General features: G+C 38.7%; 1 protein-coding gene across 2 annotated transcripts; it reads left to right on the top strand.

Annotated features, from left to right (window-relative positions):
- The first annotated feature begins 609 nt into the window (after positions 1-609).
- LOC134537706 (G protein-activated inward rectifier potassium channel 3-like) lies at positions 610-21,515 on the top strand. Of its 2 annotated transcripts, XM_063378435.1 has the most exons (4): positions 610-1,038; positions 8,638-9,698; positions 13,215-13,335; positions 15,700-15,794. In XM_063378435.1, the coding sequence occupies exons 1-3, from the start codon at positions 725-727 to the stop codon at positions 13,313-13,315; spliced, it is 1,476 nt and encodes a 491-aa protein (XP_063234505.1). In that variant the 5' UTR covers positions 610-724; the 3' UTR covers positions 13,316-13,335; positions 15,700-15,794. The 2 variants fall into 2 exon arrangements, with proteins under 2 accessions (XP_063234505.1, XP_063234504.1); XM_063378434.1 differs by lacking the exon at positions 13,215-13,335 and having other exon boundaries at positions 15,700-21,515.
- The last annotated feature ends 978 nt before the right edge of the window (positions 21,516-22,493 follow it).

Raw genomic sequence — 22,493 nt, 5'->3', positions numbered from 1 at the left:
AAAAATCGATCGTCAATCTTCTTCTTTTTTAATTTACAATAAACATTTTAAGGTATGATACTTGCTGTTAGATTTTGGTATGCAATGATCTCATATCGTCGCGCCATTTGACACATCACAACAAAAAAATAATGATTAAATTTATTCTGGGGCAACTGTGTCAAACTTAACCTGAATTTCAAATAAATATCGTCAGCAGGTTTGGAGTTATATCATTTCGTACGGACAGACAATATTGTTCGAACATTGGATATTTGCAGACGGGAAAATAATAATAATTATTATTATTATTTGTAAAAGATGTGTACGTATTGATTGATCGGTGTGGCAATGTGTTGCGACGTGTTTCGCAACCCGCGACGTAGCCTACACCTTGCGGCGGCGGGTGTCTCGCGCTCCTAATCCGTCGCGTTTAGTCGCGCCGCTCTAAGTGACGGCCACCGGCGCGCGAAGGTGCCAAAACGATGAAGGCAATTACGTCGTTTGCGTACGAATGGCACACGTTGCGTCACGGGCTCCAAAGGCCGACCCCCCCCCCCTCCCACCACCCATCATCCTCCGCGGGTTCGAGGAGCCCGCCTCCGCGGCTCAGTCTTCGCTCTGGCGTCGGGGACTCTGGTCCGGTTCACCCGCCATCCGCGATGAGCGAACATCGAGACCGCAAGGAGTGAACTCCGGGGTGCCAGCTCGCTGTACTCTGAACCGCCGACTCTCGCGCGCCTCGATGGCCCTATCGTCCAAGGCCGCGGAGGCCGAGGCGGGCAACGAAGACGACGCCGCCGCCGCGGTTGAGTCGTCGTCGTCGCCGACGGCGGAGGAGGCGCGCGCGATGCTGCAGCCGGCCTACGACAGCTGCGCCGAGACGGCGTCCCTGCGCAGCCCCATGGCGTCGCTGGTGGGCTCGGGTGAGGAGGGCGCCCCCTGCCAGCACCACCGCGGCTTCCTGAGGTCGGCGTCCCACAACCAGTCCGTCATGAGGCCGCTGCTCACCTACTCGCCCAGCTTCGCGCCGTCCGTCGCCACGAGCAAGGGCACGCGGTAGGCTCTTGCCAGCGGCGCGTTACGCACTCCAGACCACGCCTGGCCTTCGAAACTGGTTGTAGCTATTTATTCTCTTAACATTTTCAGTGCTTCTGTATCGTGAGAAATTTTTTTTAAAACTTTGTCATCTAAAAAATGGGATATAAACCTTATTTTGCTAATTACTTTTAAAGACTTAAAAAAATTCGTTAAAAAAACACTTAAAGGGGCCTTTTTTTTTAACTTTCAGACTTCGTGCCCACGACTTTTCGGTCATCCGCAACCGACTCGAGACTGACCCACGGAGTAAACATCAGGCAGACCGATTTTCGTCTTCAGCGCGTATCGCCGACATTGGCACACTAACGTAACTTTCGAACCCGTTAACAGTAAATAACGATGCGTCACATAACTTTTATAAATTATTGATTTAAATTCAGCGTTACTTCTGGCGCCACGGCGAATTTCTGCGCAAAACCACGACGACTCGTGTATTCCGACAGTTCCCTTAAGCTGCGGCCACGCAGGGCGTTATGCCCGGTATGTTCGCGATGTTCGCTACGCGAGTAAAATACAGCCAGCTGCATCTCAGGTGCGACTGGCCACACAAAGCTATCCTCGCTATGTTCGCTATGTTGGCGACGTTGCCAGGTGTTTGGTTCGCGGTTAGTTATTTCTAAAACTTCGCTGACTTCGCGCATGCGCAGATAAACAAATTGTGCTGTACCTCTGCGCTTGCCTTTTTATGAAGTTAAATTTATCTCTTGTCAGTATTGTGCTTAGAATAGTCTAGTCGACGGAAAAGTTAATTGAAAGATTACGAAAATTTCCATGCTTATGGAATTAATCGATGGAAGAATATAGAGGGCAGGCTATGCAGGGCAATGCCTGGGATTTTATTCCAAGGGAATGCTATCAAACTGAGTTGAATTCATCCTGAAATGATACATAAATTTGGTTTCGTCCTTAAGCAACTTCTTCATCAAATGATTAATTTGTTCAAATTATTTTGTTTTTAAATTAAATTCACGAATCAATTTGTTTTTTAAGTTTACTTGCTGTGAGAGCCAGCAGAATATTATAATCGTCGGAATCATCACTGGAATCCCACAGAATGCGTCTCTACGACATCGCGAACTAGACTATCCTGTCTGGCCACCTGGTGCAGCGAACATAGCGAACATTGAAAACCTAGCGAATATCGCGAACATAGCGTAGCTTTCTGTGTGGCCTCGGCTTTAGTGTAAAAAGGTCTGCCAATGTTTACACCACAAATTTATTCCTACCCCTGAGCTAGCGGCTAACGGGACTCATCCTACGCCTTCTTACTTCCTCAGTCGACACTTATCTCGTGAGAACATATTCTGCGCGTATGTTGAGCATTATTAAGTAAGGGTCTTTTCGAACCGCAATAGTGCGGAAAAATTGCGTCCTCTAGCTAATAATAAGAAAAATGACCTAAAGAATCGTAAAATCCAGTTGTAATCTTTCAGTCGCGCATCGATAAAAAAAATCTTCGTACTTTTTTAAAGTAATATTATTTATTATAGACGAATTAAGTTGTAATTATTTGAATAGGCAATAGTTCTGTAATATTGTAAAGTGATAATCACAATGAAAATTGTAAAAAAAAAATTGTTATCCAATTTTCCAAATACACGGCGCGTTAGTAAAACATTGAAATATTAGTTTTTAAGTTTTTTAAATTTAAACTTGTCGATTTTTTAAAGCATGCTTATTGATGTGCTTTAAAAATTATTTCGCGACTGTTTATTTCCGTGTAGATTATATTATTTATAGATAAGGGTAAAATTTGGTTCTTTACTTGACCGGAAAGAAAAATAAAAGATTTATTTTGACTAAGACTCAAAAAATAAGTTTGGTCTCAATAGTAGCTCTTAAATCCTTTAAATTTTCCTATTACTGATCTGAGTGCATTGAATGTTGTAATTAAGGATTCATTAACACTTAAACCTTTAAACGCTAGTATTCAGTTGATTTATTATTTAACGTTAATGAAGACGCGTGGTTCAAGTCTCAATAGCATCCTCTTAGAGCTTATTACTTAAAATTTATTTTTTAACATTTAAACTAAAACAATTGCCCCAGAGTGCACAATGTTGCCATTAATACAAATTTTCAGTCCTACAGTTCTCAACAAAAGTTTAAGACCAGTAGCTTATTATAAAAAAAATTTTTTACTATAAACATACATAATCGTTGGCTTAGAATAAAAACCTCGTAACTCAGAAATAAAAACCTTTGCAGCAGAATGAAAACAAAAATGGTTTTAAAACAAATTGTGTACAACTTTATATATTTCAAATAAATATACATTTAATAATACAAATAATTATTCATGTAGGTACTTGACCAAAATTGAGATACGAGGTTTTGTACCTAATAACTCAATGAAGAAAATGAATGTAGTTTAGAGTTACGAGGTTTTCATTCTAAGCCGACAAATATTGGAAAATATTTCATCAAACCCAACTGCCTTTTCCCTTAATATGCTTGTTTGAAGGAAAAAAAAGTCATCACACTGCTGGTACAGATAATTTTTATTAGAGTTATACTAAACATATAAAAAAATTATAAAAATGTAATATTATTTTCAAAATTTTAAAATTTATTTTTTTCTCAATATTCATTGGTTTATCCTTCATAATCGCGCGCGCGCGTGCGTGTGTGTGTATATATGTATATATGTCACTTGTATAATGTAAGAAAAAGTTATGAAATCATTTGAAACATAGGTTTAGAACCAATTTTTTTTAAATCTAAAAAAAAATGTAAGGATCTTAAGGTTTTTTGTGGGAACCGGACGTTTAAAAATAAGTGTTAGAAAATCTTGCTTAGTCCGATAACATTTTGTGCACCTTCTTGACAGTTGAAATCCAACGGTGACTGATAACGAAATCCGCGTGATCGGTGTTTGACACACGGAGCACATTCATTGAGGAGCACCTACGCGTGGATAAGTCGCTTTATTAGCAGACGTCAATTCGAGGCGAGATTCGCCCTCGTATCTCCGTGCCAGACGGCGCGACCGGACGAGCTCTGCATTGTTCGGACGAGTGCTTGGCACATGTGTGTGCATGTGTGTGCTCTCCACGGAACACAATGAGCACTATCTGACCAGAGTGACAGGCAATCGTGTTCATTTTGCCTGGCTGTCGTGATTAATTATTATTAAGACAAGAGCTGTCAAGATAGTAGTATACTTCTTTCAGTTTCGTCTTTAAGGGCCCCTTTATTTTGAAAACTGCTTAAGTTCGTAAACTAAGGGGTGTAATAAAAGAACAAATATCTTATTTATGTATTATTATATGATTCGTACCTAATATTGTTCCTTCTGCTTGAATAGCTTATAGATGATATAGCTCAATTAAAAACCATACGGAACAGGCATTTCACCCCCTAGGGGTTAAATTTTGAATAAAGAAAGGAAAATGAACACTATATAATTTTGAATGTAATTAAGCTTGATTTTTTACGTTCACCTTAAGTAGAGTCAATGATTTGAATTTTTCTTTATAATACCAAAACCCACCCCATTTCCACCCCTTTTGAAGTGGAATTTCAGGAAATGGAATTACTGTGTTCGTTTTTTTTTTTTTTTTTTAATATTTGTTGTCTATACAGAGTATTTGAAACTTTTTAATAGGTTCGGAGATATCAGACCATATTTATTATCTTTACATCCCCTTAATTAAATAATTTAGGAAAATGGTAAGAAGTTCTAGGTATTTTTTGTATATTTATTATTTATGCCCAATATCTCACCTCTTGCTTTATTTGCTTCGGAGTTATGTTTACTTTTATGTAATTCTAGCTTACTCCTTTTCACCCTATTAGAGGTATAATTGCGTAACGATATATAGGTATCATATGTTTTAATCCAGTATACAGGCTACCTCTGATCCAAATTTTATATAAATCTGTTAAGTACTTATTAAAAACGTGATTGAGGAACAAACATCCTATTTATAGTGTGATACCAAACTTTTCATTTTCAAACATTGCGATAGTTTACCCTTGCTAGACGCATGCATACATATATCTTAGCTGATGAGAGATATTACATGGGAGATGGCCACCTCCATTTTGTTATTGAAGTGGAATTAAATAGTAGGCATTATGTTTAAGGGAGGGGAAAATCTGTGTTTTAAGAAAATATATTTCTAAGATTCCGAATATTTCCTTTAAAACGTTTTAAAATTTAAATAATTTAAGACGCTAAAATCTTTTATTAACTACTTTCGGGGGGAAAAAAGTTTTAAATATTTTCTAGAAGGGAGAGAAAAAAAACTGCTAGTGTGTTGTTGGTGTTGTTCGGAAATCATTCTGTATACAACCCAGCCAGGAGCATACGCAGAATTTAATTCTTTTTGAAGAAAAAAAATGGGGGGGGGGGGGGTTATAACCTGTTTGTCCGCTGCCTGCTTCCAATTTCTTTTCTGTTGTTGGTGGGAATGATAGAGTTTTTTTTATTTTATTTCGGGGGTCGGTGGCTTATATTCTCCCATCTGCCTCTCCCCCTTGAGTAGCCAATGAACTCAGCTGTCGGCTCGAGCTTTCGTGATTTTTTTTTTGTCCTCACGTCGCGCTAGAGGCTGTTGGTCGCAGCGGCATCGCGCGGAGAGATCTCCGGCGTCTGCAATTACCCTCCACCGTGTCATAACCCCGCGGCCCGCGACCGGATGTGTTCGGACGCCGGAAACAACCAAACGCAGCCATCCGGCCCGGCCTCTCTCCCCCCCCCCCTCCTCTAACAGTTGCTCCGGGCCACCATGCTCCGCTCCGTCGGGCATCGCAACCGCGAGATACCAAGGATGAGTCACAGCGGCACGCGTCCCGCCTGGAGAACCACTACTTCTCCCTCATTCACGTCCGGAAGTATCACAACACTTTATTTTTTTTAAATCGTTGGGCAAGTCGTTTACGAAGTATTTACTAACCAAAAGTTTTAATTAGATTAGGTTTACCAACGTCCAGTGCCTGCTGTGACTTTCACCAGGAAAAAAAATACGTTTGGGGGAGCTGAATTGTTGCCCCTTGGAAGGGCAGCCCTTCAGGATTTTTCTGGAAATGATTTGTTTGTACAGCGACTGGAAGGGCAGCCCATCCAATTTCTGAAAACATGTTATTTAAGTGTTTAAATAATCATGAAAACTTTCCCATTGGTAGGGCAGCCCATCAGGATTTTTCTGACAGTAGTGTTTTTGAAAGGTTGTCTGAATTGTTGCACCACTGTTAAAGATATCCTGATGGGCTGCCCTTCCAAGGGGCAACAATTCAGGATTATAAAATTACGTAAATGGACACATTTTAAGATACTGGAAGGGCTGCCCTTCCAGTCGCTTTACAAACTAACCACTGTCAGAAAAATCCTGAAGGGCTGCCCTTCCAAGGGGCAGCATTTCAGTCGCCCCAAACGTTTTGTGCTCAGTGCATATCGAACACATCCATCTTCGAAATTTTAGTAATAGCCCAGAAAACTGAATTGTAAAAGGTTTAGTTTTGCTTCCCTCCCGCTACCTTCTTCCACCGCTGGTCAACAGTTCTGCGAAGGGGAAGATAATGCGTTACCGAAACGTAATTCATCAACTAATTAGCTAAATTGCAATAGATGTCTTGCTAACAATATGAGCGTCGTAGACCTTGTGTTACGGGTCATCTTATTAATCTTAATGCTATAGGTTTTACTATTGTTTAGTTTTATAATCGCTCTGCTAATATTCATTGTTAAAGTTACACGAAATTATTTTTAGTCAAAAAATATTTTTGGGGTATTCGCTGTGACTGATCAGAGATAGGCAAAACCAGGGTGTGGCCACATCTGCATGATTGCATGGTAATCGGGTGAAGCCTTTATTTTTCAGCTCATTGTCTGCATAATGTTATTGGATAGACGCCCAAAACATTGGCTGAATTGTAGTGTGTTTTTTTATTTTGGAAACACTTTTAAATGACTGTACTTAATGGAAGTGGCTGTGTTTAACGACGGAGTTTATAATTCATACTTACAGACTACCACCAGACGTGGTCAAGCAACATTTCCGCAATGTTTGGGGCGTGACATTATGGCGATGGCGAAGTAAAAGGTGACTTCAACTACGCCACAGCACGCCGTGTCCTGAAAATTTCTAAATCAAAGGGCAAAACTGTGAACTCCAAGTAGCAAACCTGTTCTTATTACTGCTACTGATAACCCACCTGTAAAATATGGATGCCTGTTATTTTTATTTTTAACATGCTGACTAACTGTATAATTTTATAAAGATGAAATATGAAAAGAAATACGAGTTTTCTGTTTTAAAAAACTAGGAATCAATTTTTTCAAGCCCGAAATGTGAAATTATGAATTTTATTCAAATCCGTCTGTGCTGTTATGGCTAATACGAAGATTCCTCATATTTCAAACATTTACTTCAAGTAGGGGGAAAAATAGCAGTTCATTCCATTGACAAATTAACACATACAATACCTGCGTTGCCGATGCTACAGATAGTAAATAGATCTTAATGTTCTCTCGCGCGATGCTGTGAAGTCGGTAATAAATCACCTTCAACGACATACTGATACTTGCTATCTCACAATAACAGTTATTTTCGATATCTCCTTAAACGTTGTAACTGCTACTTTAACATGCCTGTTTCAATTTAAAAGGTTGCTATTTTACAGCTAACGTGAGGATAACATTACGTTGTATTCAATCGTACCTTTACAAAATATGATCCTAGTCCAAAAAAAAAAATGAAGAATGAAGTTAAAAAAAATTATCTATTTCCAAAGAAGCTAAGTTTATGTGTTTTAAAAATGGCGTGTAGACCTATTACATAGCTGTTGCGATCTTGCTACAAAAATTTACGGTAGCCCTTCTGAAAGGAACTTTTAATGTTGCTGCAATGTAATTTTTTTTTAATGGAACCGAAATATTTATGTAAAATTACAGATATTTGTTAACAACTATATCACTACAAAATAGTTATCGCAGTAATACTGAGTTCGTGTTCTTACCTTCACATTTATGCTTTGTGTTGTCCCAGTACCTTCAATAGTTAAAAGTTATTATTTGTAAACCTTTTCCCTGGATAACTTTACTGTATCAACTGCGCGCATTTAATAAACATAAGAAAACAAAGTGAAGTCAAATAGTTAAATATTAGATTATCTTTTCCATTTTTTTTAACAAAAAGATTCTTGAACTAAAAATAAATTAAAATATAAAATCATGCGCCAATTTTCGTAAGAAATACTCATTATTATATCTAAAATTGTATTTCATTATTAAAGAAAATAACTATAGCCTTGTGTTTTACAAAGTTACAATATTTCTTGTAGTATATTACGAACTATTTCTTGGCAAATAGTTTCCATCGGAATCTTTTGTAAAAGTACAGAAAATTTTTCTGTTAACTCGCCGTGATCGTAAAAAAAAAAGATTGAGCGAGTTGAGAAATATCTTAACGTGAAATACATACTGGTTTCCCTACTTATAGATTCGTAACCAAGAACTCGCTGAAATATATACTGTTAACCATAAAGTTGTACTAAGGTAGCGTGCACGTGTAAAAGAACAAGCAGAGCTGACGGCGGGGGCGGCTGTTGCAGGAGCAGGTACCGCAACGGCGTGCGCAAGCTGCGCAAGCGCGCCGTGCTGAAGAACGGCGAGTGCAACGTGCTGCTGAACCACATCCACCACCGCAAGCTGCGCTTCCTGCAGGACATCTTCACCACGCTGGTGGACGTGCAGTGGCGCTGGACGCTGCTCGTGTTCGCGCTCAGCTTCATCCTCAGCTGGCTGGGCTTCGCGCTCATCTGGTGGCTCATCGCCTTCACGCACGGCGACCTTGAGGACGGCCACCTGCCGCACCAGCAGGAGGACAGCGGCTGGATGCCGTGCGTCTTCAACATCTTCAGCTTCGCGTCGTGCTTCCTGTTCAGCGTCGAGACGCAGCACACCATCGGCTACGGCTCGCGCAGCACCACGGAGGAGTGTCCCGAGGCCATCTTCGTCATGTGCCTGCAGAGCATCACCGGCGTCATGATCCAGGCCTTCATGGTCGGCATCGTGTTCGCCAAGATGTCGCGGCCCAAGCAGAGGACGCAGACCTTGCTGTTCAGCCGCGTCGCCGTGATCTGCCAGCGCGACGGCGACCTGTGCCTCATGTTCCGCGTGGGCGACATGCGCAAGTCGCACATCATCGGCGCGACGGTGCGCGCGCAGATGATCCGCACCCGGACCACCAAGGAGGGCGAGGTGCTGCCCCAGGCGCAGGCGGAGCTGCGCGTGGGCACTGACGGCGGCGACGAGAACCTCTTCTTCATCTGGCCCACGACCGTGGTGCACCGCATCGACAAGGACAGCCCCTTGTACACGGTGTCCGCCAACCACATCATCGGCAAGGAGGCGCGCTTCGAGATCGTCGTGATCCTCGAAGGCACCATCGAGTCCACGGGCCAGACGACGCAGGCGCGCTCGTCCTACCTGCCGAGCGAGATCCTGTGGGGCCACCGCTTCGAGCCCGTCGTCGAGTACAACAAGGAGCGGCAGGGCTACGAGGTCAACTACTCCAAGTTCAACGACACCCAGCTGGTGGACACGCCGCTGTGCAGCGCGCGCGACCTGGAGGAGTTCTACCGGGTGCAGGACGACTGCAGGCATCCCGCAGGTGCGTGGTCGCCGTCTCCCGGCCCCGGTCGAACCCACGACCCTTTTTACTGTTGATACAGTCGCAACAAAGATCGGCGGGATCAACCAGGTTTCGGGAAACGCGGCAGACGTTTTCCGTGAGTTCTGCTTGGGTTTTCTCAGGGGTACTCCCGTTTTCCCTCAACCATTCGCTCCGTCAAAGTCCCGTTCTCATCTCATCACTTCTCATCGTCTAATAACCTCGGTGTCAGGCATAACAGTTAGAATTGTTCTTGCTACAAACAAGACTGTTGTAATATTTATGGTTTAGAATGTTATGTACCTTCATCGGAAAGCCTACAGTTCACAAGCCTCGCCCGAACAATTCCGAAGTTATCCGAAGTTTGCCGATCGCTTTTGAAAAAACACCATATTGCAATTATTTATATATTTGACGGTCATAGAGTATTTTAAATAACGCTAACCGAAGCTAACTACCGTTTCCATTTAGTTATGATAACCTAACCTACCCTTCCGGAAACAAAATAAAGAACTATTGCACATCACACTGTCCGAACATAACCAAACATTTTACTTCGGTAAACTTCGGAACTGTTCGGGTACTGCTTGTGGCTTTCGTCCCTGTGAACTGTAGGCTATTCATGCTTCCCCTTGTCCTCGGGTACTCTGCACACACACACCAACACACCAACTCACACATATAAAATTACTATTTAATATTTTCGGCAGCACTGCTCCAAACATAGGTACCTATTTTAATGTACTGCATTCTTCCGCCATATGGGAAATTCTACACTGCCATCGACCCAATGACTTATATAACATGCGTCGGCTATGTGAAACTGTCAAACCGTTACAAAATGTGTTACTTTTTCGCCAAATATTACTCTGACGTTCACAAACAAAACATATATCTCAGTGTTCAACCATACTTAACGAATTACTTTCAATAATACATTAGTTTGTGGAACTAAGTTTCATGATTTCCTGCCAATTTGGCAGTGCGTTAACCTGACGTGCGATGAATTACATGCAGTGACTGGTTTCTAAAGTTGGTTACTTTGAAGATTGACTAAACTGAAAATCATAGCACCATACTGAATGAATTAAATCAAGCTTGAAACAGGTCTCAAAAAATTAAAGAATCAACATGATCACTGAGTAATTGAAAAATATAGTGGCTATACTACTTTACTTTTGGAATCCACAATGGTTTGGGTTTTTTTAGTGCTTATTAAAATATACAGCTCAATATTGACTGTGTACAAAAGACTTGGAATGAAACTAACTTGATTTTTTTTATTTAATTGAGTTTTTTTTTTTTTTTTTTTTTCCCCGCTCTCTAAGATTTCGACGGCGTTATTTTAAACTTTCACTGCCCGGTGACCATAAATAACATAAACTTCGCCTGTGTCTCAAAGCGGTACATTTTCATCATAATTATAAATTCTTTCACTGCGTGAACAACCTGAATGTAGAACAGAATGAGAATGAGAAACAAGATGATGTCTCTCAATGGTAAGTTATTGTAAACATTCTTATCTAACCTTGCCTCTTTCTCGACAGGAATACTATATGCACTACTTAACCTTAGTCACACCAAAGCATCGTTTAACCAGCTTCTTTTCATCGGCTCATTTCGGTTCCTCAGATGAAACTATACAGCATTTACATAATTAGGGTGAAGGACGACATGGAAAAGTGGCCAAGGCGAACCACTAAGCTCTGTCAGCTATAAAGGACGTATTGAGTTACGGCTTTTAATTATATATCTTTGAGAGTGGAGAAAATTACTCGATTACGCATAAGAATGAAGAAAAAAAAAAGATTAACTAATTGTGTTTCAAATCTCTTTTTACTTATCCAGTATTTATCTGTCGATAGTTTAATAAGCATTTAAAAAATTCAAGTTATTACGGATTCTACAAATAAAGTAGTATCACCTATATATTTTAATTGCTTATTCATTACATATTCGTGATTGTTTAAAACTTTAAGCTCATGATTTCCTTTATGCATGTATAAATCCAGTTCAATCAGGCTTTTATGTAGGGTTTACCAATAAACGTCAACACGTGGTGGTTGAATACATAATGAAAGCAGAAACTGACCCCGTTTTTATTATGTAAACACAATAATGCAAACAATCTACTCAAATGCTTATGACTATGTAGGCCTTGATTAATGAGATACCTTATCACGCAGTGTAGTGTCCATAATATGTTCAAGTAACAATACATCAAGTAGCTAACTATATTACTTACACAAAATTTTAAAAAATCAACATATACGATCTTAAAATTGCTTTTAATGTTCATATCATTATTTTGTGTTCCCATTTTTGTATGTTAGCACCCAACTTAAAAATGGTGTATTATTTACACTAAAAATGCCTGACATTCTTGGTTTCATATTTTACAGTTGATGATTTTAGAAAAAAACATAATGTTTTCCCGCGGTATAATACAGGGGATCGACCTCCCCATGGCACTAATTGCAAATCATTTATCGAAAAACTATTTTATTCTGCCGAGAATTCATATTGGAAACGATACACTACTTATAATCTGTGCCATGTAACTTGTCTATTCTCCACCTATCACTTGCAAAGCATGATTTTTTTTTTTCGAACAGTGACAATCGCATTAAGTTGTTTACGAACACTGTTGTTGACAGAATAACAGTGTCAGAAGGTTACGTAGACATTTGGTGCTTTTCAATATGAGATAAGTTACACGACACAGTTGACATGTTTGTCAAAATTCTTTATTGAGCGTTAAAGCGTATATTTGTATATGTTTTGGATCACAGGGTCGCCGCTTCGATCCCTATAGTTGCACGTGGCTCTACGTAAACGTTGCACGCCATTAGGGTGGGGCACGCCCGGGGGGGGGGGGGGGGGTTGACGCTCTAATAGATCCCTTGCTAAGCCCCAGATGCAACAAATAACTCCAGAATGACAGGAAATTCCAGCTTTCTCGTGTATATCAACAGCACACGCCCACGAAACGGCTGGAACTGGTCAGCCAATGGCAATGCGGTGCGCGAACACAATCGGCCAATCAGTGCCCAGGGTCGGACTCCGGCGCATGGCGCACCAACCAACACGTGTGCTCCCTTAGCGTGGGGTGACCCAGTCAGACGCATTAAAAAAAAAAAAAAGTCTCGAAACTTTACCACTGGGCGCCAGGGGTTTCTTCATTCTCAGATCCCCCTCCCCCTCTTTTTTTTCTCATGAAGACACGCAGTTAATGTTTTTTTTTTGTTTGTAGCGTTTTGCGTTACTCAGTTATACATATGCTTAAGGCGACGGGGTCTCCAAGATAAAATTGAGTTGTTTCAGATCACGTGGGCGTAGGTACTCAGTGCTCATGCATTTGAGTCATGCCAGGGTTCGAGCCCTGTCCACCGAGGACCCCACGAAACAGTCGTTCTGGGCGTGGATGAGCTTGAGAGAGTGCTTTAATCCCCCTCCCCTCCTCACCCACAGCTCTGTTTTCCCCTCCTCGACGTCAGTGTTGTGTTGTCCGTGCAGATGCGCAGACGTACGACGCGCACCTGTGCCTCCGCAGGGTCACCAGCGCCCCCAACAAGATGGACGCCGTGGTCGAAGACCCCTCGCTGCTGTCGCTCTAGTCCAATGTGTCTGGTGACAGGTCTGTCTGTCTGTCTGTCTGTCTGTCTGTACGTGCGCTTGTAGAGCCTGCTGCACGCAATGCTTCATTCCCCTCTCCTCCCCGTCTTTGCAGCGGCGATGAGAAGGCGAAGACCAGCCTAGCAGCTTTAGTCCTAGGCATGGGCGTAGCCAGGTTTTTCCCGAAGTTAGTTATAAGAATATATTTCTGCTGAATCTGTTTTTGGAGATTGCAGCGGGGTAAATGAGGGCTCTCCCCGCGGAAATAATTTAAAAATATAATGCCTGAAAGCTCACTTTTTTTTTGGAGCCCCGATAATATTTTGCCGATCCCCTTCATTTTTCCGGTTTTACCCCAAAAAAAAATCATTATATTTTACAAATTAGAGCTTATTTATTATCTGTTTTAGAATAGCACATAATGCAACCAAATACTAAGACATGGGTGCTGTTTGTCTTTTTTCTTATTTAAATTTAACAAATAGTAGTTGCAGTTTTAAACGGCTGTTACAACTACCGTAATAAAACATGAGTCATGGTCTACTATATATTGCTAAACGAGTTTTAAATCTTTTTCTAAAGTATTTAGTTTAAGGCCTAATATATTTAAGCGCACTGCGGTAGTTAGCATAAACTAACATTTCCACTTGACATGTATTTTTGACAATTGAAGCATTACCGTACGTTAAAAACTTATTTATCCCGTCCCTCAAATATTTTGTCCTATTTTTATCGCATCACAAATTCTCCAGCCTCTAAAAAAAATTGGCGTTCTGGTAAAAAATTCCCTGTTGGCTCGTTCGCAAATCGAGGCCATTCAGTGCTTATTCGAAACCTGGAATTCTTAGGTAAAAATTTCCTACTTAAGGAAGGTAGATCTTTACACTAAGTGCCACTGCTTATGGTTTTTAAGTCCTAATGCGTGTTAAAAGACATGGCTAACTCTCTCATTTTGCATATTCAGTTACCAAAAATCGAGCCATACTTGACTTATTTAAAACTGGTTAATGAGATACGTTATTACGGAGAAACATTGTGGACCTGCCCCTCCCTGGTTATGCCCTTGCTCCTAGGCCACTTCCACTTCCCAGCTCGACCCAGTCGTGTAGAGAAACAGCTTCCTTGTCCACGTGTGATTGAAGTCTGTGTCTGTGAACCGCACTAGAAGCATGGAGCGATACGTCTGCGTAGCGACTATCCTGCAGTTTGCACTCGCATGTGCAGATGCACGTGACTCTGTCACTGATCGATGTTGTATGCATGTAACGAGCTTATGTGTTATGTGTGCTCACAAGTTAGAACTTTTCAATCACATTTCGAAAATGTATTTTAAACAATGGTGGAAAAAAAGAACTCTTGTCAAATGGATATGTGTATAAGGTTTATTGGCTTGTTTTAGGCTAGGTCTGAAACTAAAAGTACAAGGCAATTAGTAGGTGCCTTCTTACGGAAAACGAATTACAGGAAATATATTTACAAAAATACGATTTAAGTTGTGCGTGGTAGAAGTTTCCCACGATTTGATACATTCTTAATCACAATTTAAATCAGTTAAAAATAATAAAATTAGTTTTACTTTTTTACTGCATAAATATTCAGTTCAGTATTTCGTTCCTTAAAAATTGTTTTTACTTGTATCGTTGCTGTAACTAATTTGTGTGAAATTAAATACATACTATTACGGTTTCCGTGTCCTCATTTAAAAAGAAAACATTAGAAACAAGATTTAATTTGATAATGGAAGCAAAAATTATCATTATACTAATTAATTTATGGTACTTAAAATATAATTTCGGTGCCCGCAGGATAGCATTTTACGTATAGAAGTTTAATGAACATTCAAAATTTCCGTGAAACTCAGATGTCTGTACTTAAACGTAAGGTAGGCCTAATTTCCCTTGACTTATATCTTTGAATATATATACTGTATAGAAGTCGCGAGTGGATAGTATTTACTCTACGTTTTTCAGAAGCGTATGATGAGCAGCTTGGGAACTTCACCGCTGCAGTGCGCTGCCGTAACGCCCTGTATCGTCTTAGTTGTTATTTACACGTTAGAGCGCAGCACTGTCGCCCGCTGTCATTCCCCGCACCCCCCACCAATCATTCACTGCAGCTCAAGGTCGTTCAACGGGAGGGGGAAGGGGTGTTTGAAGAGTTCGACACTTGTCTGCTAAGGACCACCACAAGTCGATGGCCTAGAGATGGTGGCGATTGCGGCGGTGAATTAACCAACTACCTCAAAACCGTATTAGAAATTTAACCTGGGCTGGCGACTTCTATACAGTATATATATTCAAAGCTTATATACAGTTTGAGATATGTATGTTTGATGAGAGAAGGATTCCAGCCGTGTGTGTTGACGTGAGGGCGCCCTGCCCCGCAGGTCGGGTCAGCAGGTCCAACAGCACGAGCACCCACTCGACGCCGCCCACCTCGCTCATGGCGTTCCCCATGAACGGCCGTCCGCACCACGCCGACACCGTGCTGGCCATGGAGCCGGAGTAGCCCGGGGGACGCTGCCCGTCGCGCGGCGCGGCGGCCGGCGCGAGAACTACGTGCTCCCGCGGCCGATCCTCAGTGCGCTTTGTTGTGCCGGGTCTATGAACTAAGCAAGAAACACAAGACGCTAAAAGTTCAATAACAGAGTTTTCCAAATATTTCGTTTATAAACTACGTAAGCATTGGCCAACATTCCACCGCTGGCATTTCGGCTTCCGTTTTCGCCTTCCATATTTGAAATGAAGTGTTCTAAAGACGCAGACGTTATGTGCATAAAATGCCGCGATTTGTAGATATGACGTTTTCACATTTTAAACCGTCGCACATTGAAACAAAATAACAATTTTAAATAAAATTATTGACTTTCATATGTTTTAATGTTGGTTTACCATTTCAAGTTTTATGGTTGGTAACGTCTTGTGGCTTCCTTGCTTATACACGACCGTGATTTTCTTGCGTGGGTTGTGTGTTGCATTGTTGCATTCCTTGCACAAGATTATAACCCGGCCTTAGTCCGTTGAACTGTCAAAATCATGCCTCACTGCAAGAAGCACATCTATTTTACTTTGGTAATTGACCTTCAGTCCAGCTCTGGACAACCTTGTAATTCGTGGGTTCAGTGACCTTAAGGTTGGACTCATCAATAATATACATTACCCTTGGTTTCAGGTCTTACAACGCGTGTCAGATTTAATGTGGTCCAATCGCGTGAAACTAAAAAACTTGCAGATGTTTGTAGGGCAGTCTGGTGGTCATATACACCGCAAATTTGTAGGTTCTCTAGCAAAAAACATGGAGAAGCAGCGTGACCTAATAATGTGCATCCCTAAATAAATAAAATTATATAACTGAATATGGCTTGGAGCGGAAAATTTTGTTACTCCACGCACGGCCTAGATAAAAGGAAAATTATATGGTTAATTTGGTCGTAAGGTAGACAACAAAATAATTTACGTTTACATTTGAGTTAGACCGAAATAATCTTGCAAGCCTTTCTAAGAGCTCAGACGAAAAGTTTCCCATCTGTCACTTGTTAAAATGACTGAATCACGTCTAGTCTGCAACAGTATAGCAAGAAGTTTCTTACAACGAGATCAGCCAGTGAAAACACAAAAATTGGTGTAATGTACTTAGAAGTTTTAATTTAAGCCTGACACCAAATTTTAAGCCTAAAAAAATTTAATTGTGCTTTGTAGGCTGCCAACTTAATTTCAATGCAGAAAGCTTTTAATAGTTTGTGACTATTAAAATCAAATTGAAACATGACCTTAAAATATTACAAATTACATTTTAAAAATTTTCTATAGAAAGGGCGAATTTCGTGGAAATATCAAAAGTAAAGAAACGCAAGCGTCCTTATTCACATGAGATGATTTTGACAGTTCTACTGGCAAGTCGCAAGCCAGTGATGGGCACATACGCAGAAGAAGAGAATCAGTGTACCCCTTCGTTAGTAGATGGTTTGATGTTTGACTGTTCGGGCGCGACATACGTTGACTGAGTGATGCGGGTCATAATCAGCACTTTATTTTATTTATTCGAGACGTTCTTTTTACCCTTCGTCCTTCCTTTCTCGTCGTAGAGTGATTTCGGAAATAATTAAGAAACAGTGACCAATGACACAAATGTTCTTCAGTTGGACCAGTGGTTCTGGGAACATAGCAGACAAAAAGACTGTGAAGACAGCTTTTTCGTCGTTGTGCATCCGAAGAAACAGTTTTTTTTTTTTTGTGATTGCCTTACGATGTCCAGCCCCGGACATAATGGGACAGGACACGCCAAGCTGATAAAAGAATGTCCTGTGTAACAGGATTTCCTGTACTGACGTATACATATTATATTTAAAAATACACTTTCAGTTAACTTGTACACAAAAGTGACTTTGTTTTGTGATAATGCTCATTAGGTTATGTAGACGAAAGTTTTGACAATAAGGTTTTGATTGATGACTTCTTGATTTGATAGGTTGTATAGCGACTGTTTTTGCAACAACAGAGAATCAAGTCTCCATTTCCAACCTGTCTCTTTTACATTGAATATATTGTTTATTTCTACTTAAACTAAGAGCTAGGTGCAGTGTGCCTATTCGAATCCGCCCACGGTGCAGCCATATTCACGATGAGCATTTAGATCTTCATTTAGTTCAGATATGTTTTTCACCAGTAGGTAAACAGCTATTTAACTTACTATACATAAGGTTTCCACGTTCAACTAGTTATATGATTATTGAATCGGTGCTTTAAATGTAGAATAGTATAGAAATATGTTGCTTAAATCTGTTTTGCTTAGATTCAAATAAATCTTAGTGATTATAATATATATTATTTGTTCCCCCTTGTTTTAATTGTAAACGATGACAAACATAAGCCCTAAAAATTAGTTTGTTTATCCATTCTGTAAACAGTATGTTAAGCAGAGATAACATGTAAAGTAACACGAGGCCTGTTTGAGAAGTCAATTATTATGCAGCGAAAAGAGACTGAGGCTTTATAACTTGTACCTACTAACCAATTTGGTTCGTATCTGAGTGATGTGCTGTGAATTATAATTAATTTTATTCCATCTTTTTGTATAGAACTGGTTGTGAGAATAGCAGAATTGTTCAAATTGTTAAATAAAACGAAATATTAATTTATTTAAATGAGTGTCTGCACTGCATACCCGAGTGCATGATTTTATTACTTTTTTTTTTTTAGTTTTCCTAGAAATATCCTGGAAAAGTAACTGTGCTGTGTTCAAATATTGATTTATCTGTTTTATAAAAACCTATTTTCAGCTCATAAATGTTTCAAATTGGTTTCCTTTTATTTATAGGCCAACACTCCAACAAACAGTGCAATATGTCCATCAAAGAATAATTGCGTAATGTAGAATGGTGAAGGTGCTCGAAAAAAATCTGTATTCTAGTGTAGTACAATCACTTTCAAATACGTAAGCTATTAAATATGTTAAACAAGAATTTTCCAAGCAACCTTTTATTATTTTCTTACAGATTGTGTAAAGGTTCTATATTTTGTATCTATAAAATACATTTAAAAAAAAAATTCTGTGTTAACTTAGAGAGAAACAGTAGATTTTAAATTTGCATATTCCAGTAATAGCACGTATATTTAAATTATTAAGTTTGTTTCGGGAACTTATTTGTTCTTGAATTTAATACAATTAGTTCCCATTTTAACTTATTGACGGGCTAATGTTTTTTGTAATATTTGAGCTATACTCGAAATTTTAAGTTACAGAAACACAATTTTGATTCCTATTTGATAGTGATATTGTTTTATTTCAAGTTAAACATGCTTCATAAAAAAAAACAAGTGTTATTGGTAATACATTTATAATCGCGGTACCGAACAAATCAACATAGTTACTTTACAAATCAAGGACAAACTAAACCGTAAGTAAAAGAATTTCCTTTCGGGCGTCGCCTGCAGCGTATGAAAATATTATTGACACATGCAATCTTAAAATGAAACTATTTAAAGTACACTGGAAAAAAAACTGTCGTAAATGTTCTAAACAGATTCAAAATCAAGCCGTTTCAACAGCTTTCCTGGTGAAATTCCACTGATTCGCGGTGGTTTTTAACAGTTTTGTACTTAGAATATGGGCAAACCGTCTTCAAATAACTACTCGCTAGTTTGAGACGAGCCTGCGAACCTTAAATGATTTTGTTCCCACTGTCTTACTGGCTTTAGCTCCTTTCCCTCTCAGGCCAGTGGCTAGCGTGGCTGGAATGCACAGCGCACAAGCGAGTTGTCGCTGGAAAGAGAAACGTTTTCCTTGCCTTTCTTTCAGTCTGTTTGGGGAGATTTCGTAGAAAACAAGCAAAATAATGGGCTAGTGACATACGAAAAATATACTGATATACTTGCAATCATGCATGAGGACTTAAAATTTTTTATGGAATTCAAAATACTTTGCATCTCTAGAGCACATGTCACGGGAGGTTATCGTACCTGATTCATGCTTGAATGCTGAGAGTAAGAGTAGCTTCTAGAGGCAACATACATCTACGAGTTAAAAGCTAGTTAGAGTTGAGACTTCGGACATTCAGTTAACGACCACAGGCAAGGTAATCCAGCTGTCACGCTTTGGTGTAAGTTGTTCGATAGCTGCAGGCAACGCTCTGGGTATTGTTAGCAACACAAGGTAAATAAAGAGTGCTTTTTTTTAATGGCGATACTGCCCCAATTTACGGCGGCCTTACGTTAAAAAGTCTGGTTTGATGATGAAAGGTGCTTCCAAATTTAATGAAAATGTCCCTGCGATTTACAACAGAATTTTTGTAATGTCCGAAAACCATGTTAAATTATTTTTCTGAACAGTGTAAATCGAATTTAAAGTCTGAACTAAGTTGTGAAAATTATTAACACCTATTATGTATTTGTAAAATCGCATTCAACAATAAATACATGTAAAAATATTGTTTTGAAAAGCAAAGCTTTGTAAACATTTTTCAATCCATGGATTTTTTTTGAATTGTGCAACTACTACACTGTATGTTCTTATAAATGAAACAAAAAAAGGAATGCAGTAACGAAGACGAAATAATGAAAGACATTTTTCATGACATTAAGCGATCATTATCGTGTATCCTTGTTATTTGTAGTCCCAACTACACCTCTTCAGATGTAGTTATAAATTGTGTATGTTTTTGTGAAATTCTTTCTACTGTCTAATTTATTTTAAATAGCTCTTAAATCGCGTACATGCTGTTCAGAATAAGAAGATAACTTTGAATCTTGTTATAGATTACTGCAATTAAAATACCTGTTCTTTGTGTGTCAACTAAAGCCTTTGCCCCTAAAATGCATTATTTAATTTAAAAAATTATTTTTTTTTACATATTACATATTTTTATAAGGTGTGCCATTGAATTTCTTCGCTAAAAAGTACATACAAGTTCTGTATTCCTATTTGAACATTCCATCATGTAATGTTGTTATGAATAATTATTATGTCATAATCTAATCGCTACAAACAGTTTTACTTCTCTGTACAATACTTAACCTTGAAATTGTTATACAACTATGCAATTTTTTGTATTGCTATTCGCATCACACATTGTATACATAGTAATTTGTACGTAGTTTATGATTTTTAGAGCTAATAATTGCATTTAAATTTTGATAAATTTTTTAATCACTTTCTTGATTTATCTTTCTATTAAACTATCTCATTTAAACTATGTCCTGAGCATTATGTATAGTATGTACTTTAATTTGCTTACGAAATAGTGATCTGGTAATTTTTTTAACAGGAACGTGCATAATTTATTAGTACTCATTAAGTGTACACTATGTCTGAAACTGTCTTTTTTGAACAAGTTTGAATAATATTGGATCTTACTTTTGCAATATGATAAGCTTAATAAAATGTATTTATCCATCTTCTTGCTCTGAACCAGCTACACGTCTACTGACTTGTATCTTCTGTGTAAATATGAACTGCTAGTATTTATATCAGCTCTGTACAGCAAAAATATTTACAGTAGATTTGTTCCTTGGTTTCCATGGCATAGGTGGAACAAAAAATCCTGAATTTATATTTCAAATATTGAAAAATAAAAATGTCATTTGTTGCTTCCTTAAGTGAAAGCTGTTGTGTACCTTTTCATACAACTTAGTTTTATAAAATATTTAACCTATGTTGACATTTGTAATTGAATTTATGAGATTAAAATTTACTTTTAACATTTAAGTTTTTTATTTTTAATTCTCCCTAGTTTCAAATTAACGCACTACTTGTAAAGACAGCAAACTATTGAATATAACACAAAATTTAAAAAAAAAAATCATTAAGCATTTAAACCTAAAGAAGTGAAATAAACAGTGACATCACATATCCAAGTAAAGTGACGCAAAATAAAGTAGATTTTAAAAATTAGTAAACATTTATTGTCCATGAGACTGGCTAGGCCAAGAATAAAGTGACTCAATTATACCGTTCAAGCGAAAGATAATTTCTTAGTAAAGTCTCGCATGACGCCACAACCCAAAAATGTCAATAAAAAAACACAACCAGTAATAAAAAAATTATAAACACATTGAAAACAACAAAAACTTTATATGTTGCTAATTTTTCAAATACACTTATAAAACAAAAATCTGACATTAAATTTAACGTAGAATTCTTTTAAAACCCCGGTTTTGGTCCTGGTTTAATTAAAATACCACCCATCTTGTTAAAATTCGCTAAAAAGTTAATACTATAATGTTTCCGCACACATTAGAGTTATACTTCTATGGCATTACTAACATATTAACCTGAAACATTTTTATAATAAAAACATAATTATTATAACACTATATATTAGTTGTTTTTGCTTAAATGACTGGAATCAGTCTGTAAATACTTCCTACAAACAAACCTTCACCTTATTTCTCATTCAATATTATTACATAATATTATAATAGTATAATTTTAGTAAAAGAATTTCCAGTGATGGAATTACCCTTTTGAGCTTTGCAAGTGCCCGCTCCACTGCTCTGCTACCGAGCCTATTTGGATTTTGCAAGGAGAATATATTTTATAATAATTGCAATGCCAGTTTACTCATGTATTTCAAAACTTGTTCTTACTTTTTACTATAACTATTTTAGTGCACCAAATATATTCCAGGGTAGTGTCACTATTATAATGTTTCATTTGGCACACCAGTATGCTTGGTATGTCCCC

This window comes from Bacillus rossius, chromosome 12, assembly GCF_032445375.1.
Source record: "Bacillus rossius redtenbacheri isolate Brsri chromosome 12, Brsri_v3, whole genome shotgun sequence".
NCBI classification, from domain to species: Eukaryota; Metazoa; Arthropoda; class Insecta; order Phasmatodea; family Bacillidae; genus Bacillus; species Bacillus rossius.
The sequence above is the reverse complement of the archived record's forward strand: the minus strand, read 5'-3'. Positions and strand labels throughout refer to the sequence as shown.

What these genes read in the sequence shown, in the direction of transcription:
- LOC134537706 (XM_063378434.1), top strand. Translation starts at nt 725, where the DNA reads ATGGCCCTATCGTCCAAGGCCGCGGAGGCCGAGGCGGGCAACGAAGAC. An exon ending in GCCACGAGCAAGGGCACGCG is followed by an intron (nt 1,039 to 8,637) that starts GTAGGCTCTTGC and finishes CGGCTGTTGCAG; the next exon opens with GAGCAGGTACCGCAACGGCG. An exon ending in CGACTGCAGGCATCCCGCAG is followed by an intron (nt 9,699 to 15,699) that starts GTGCGTGGTCGC and finishes CCTGCCCCGCAG; the next exon opens with GTCGGGTCAGCAGGTCCAAC.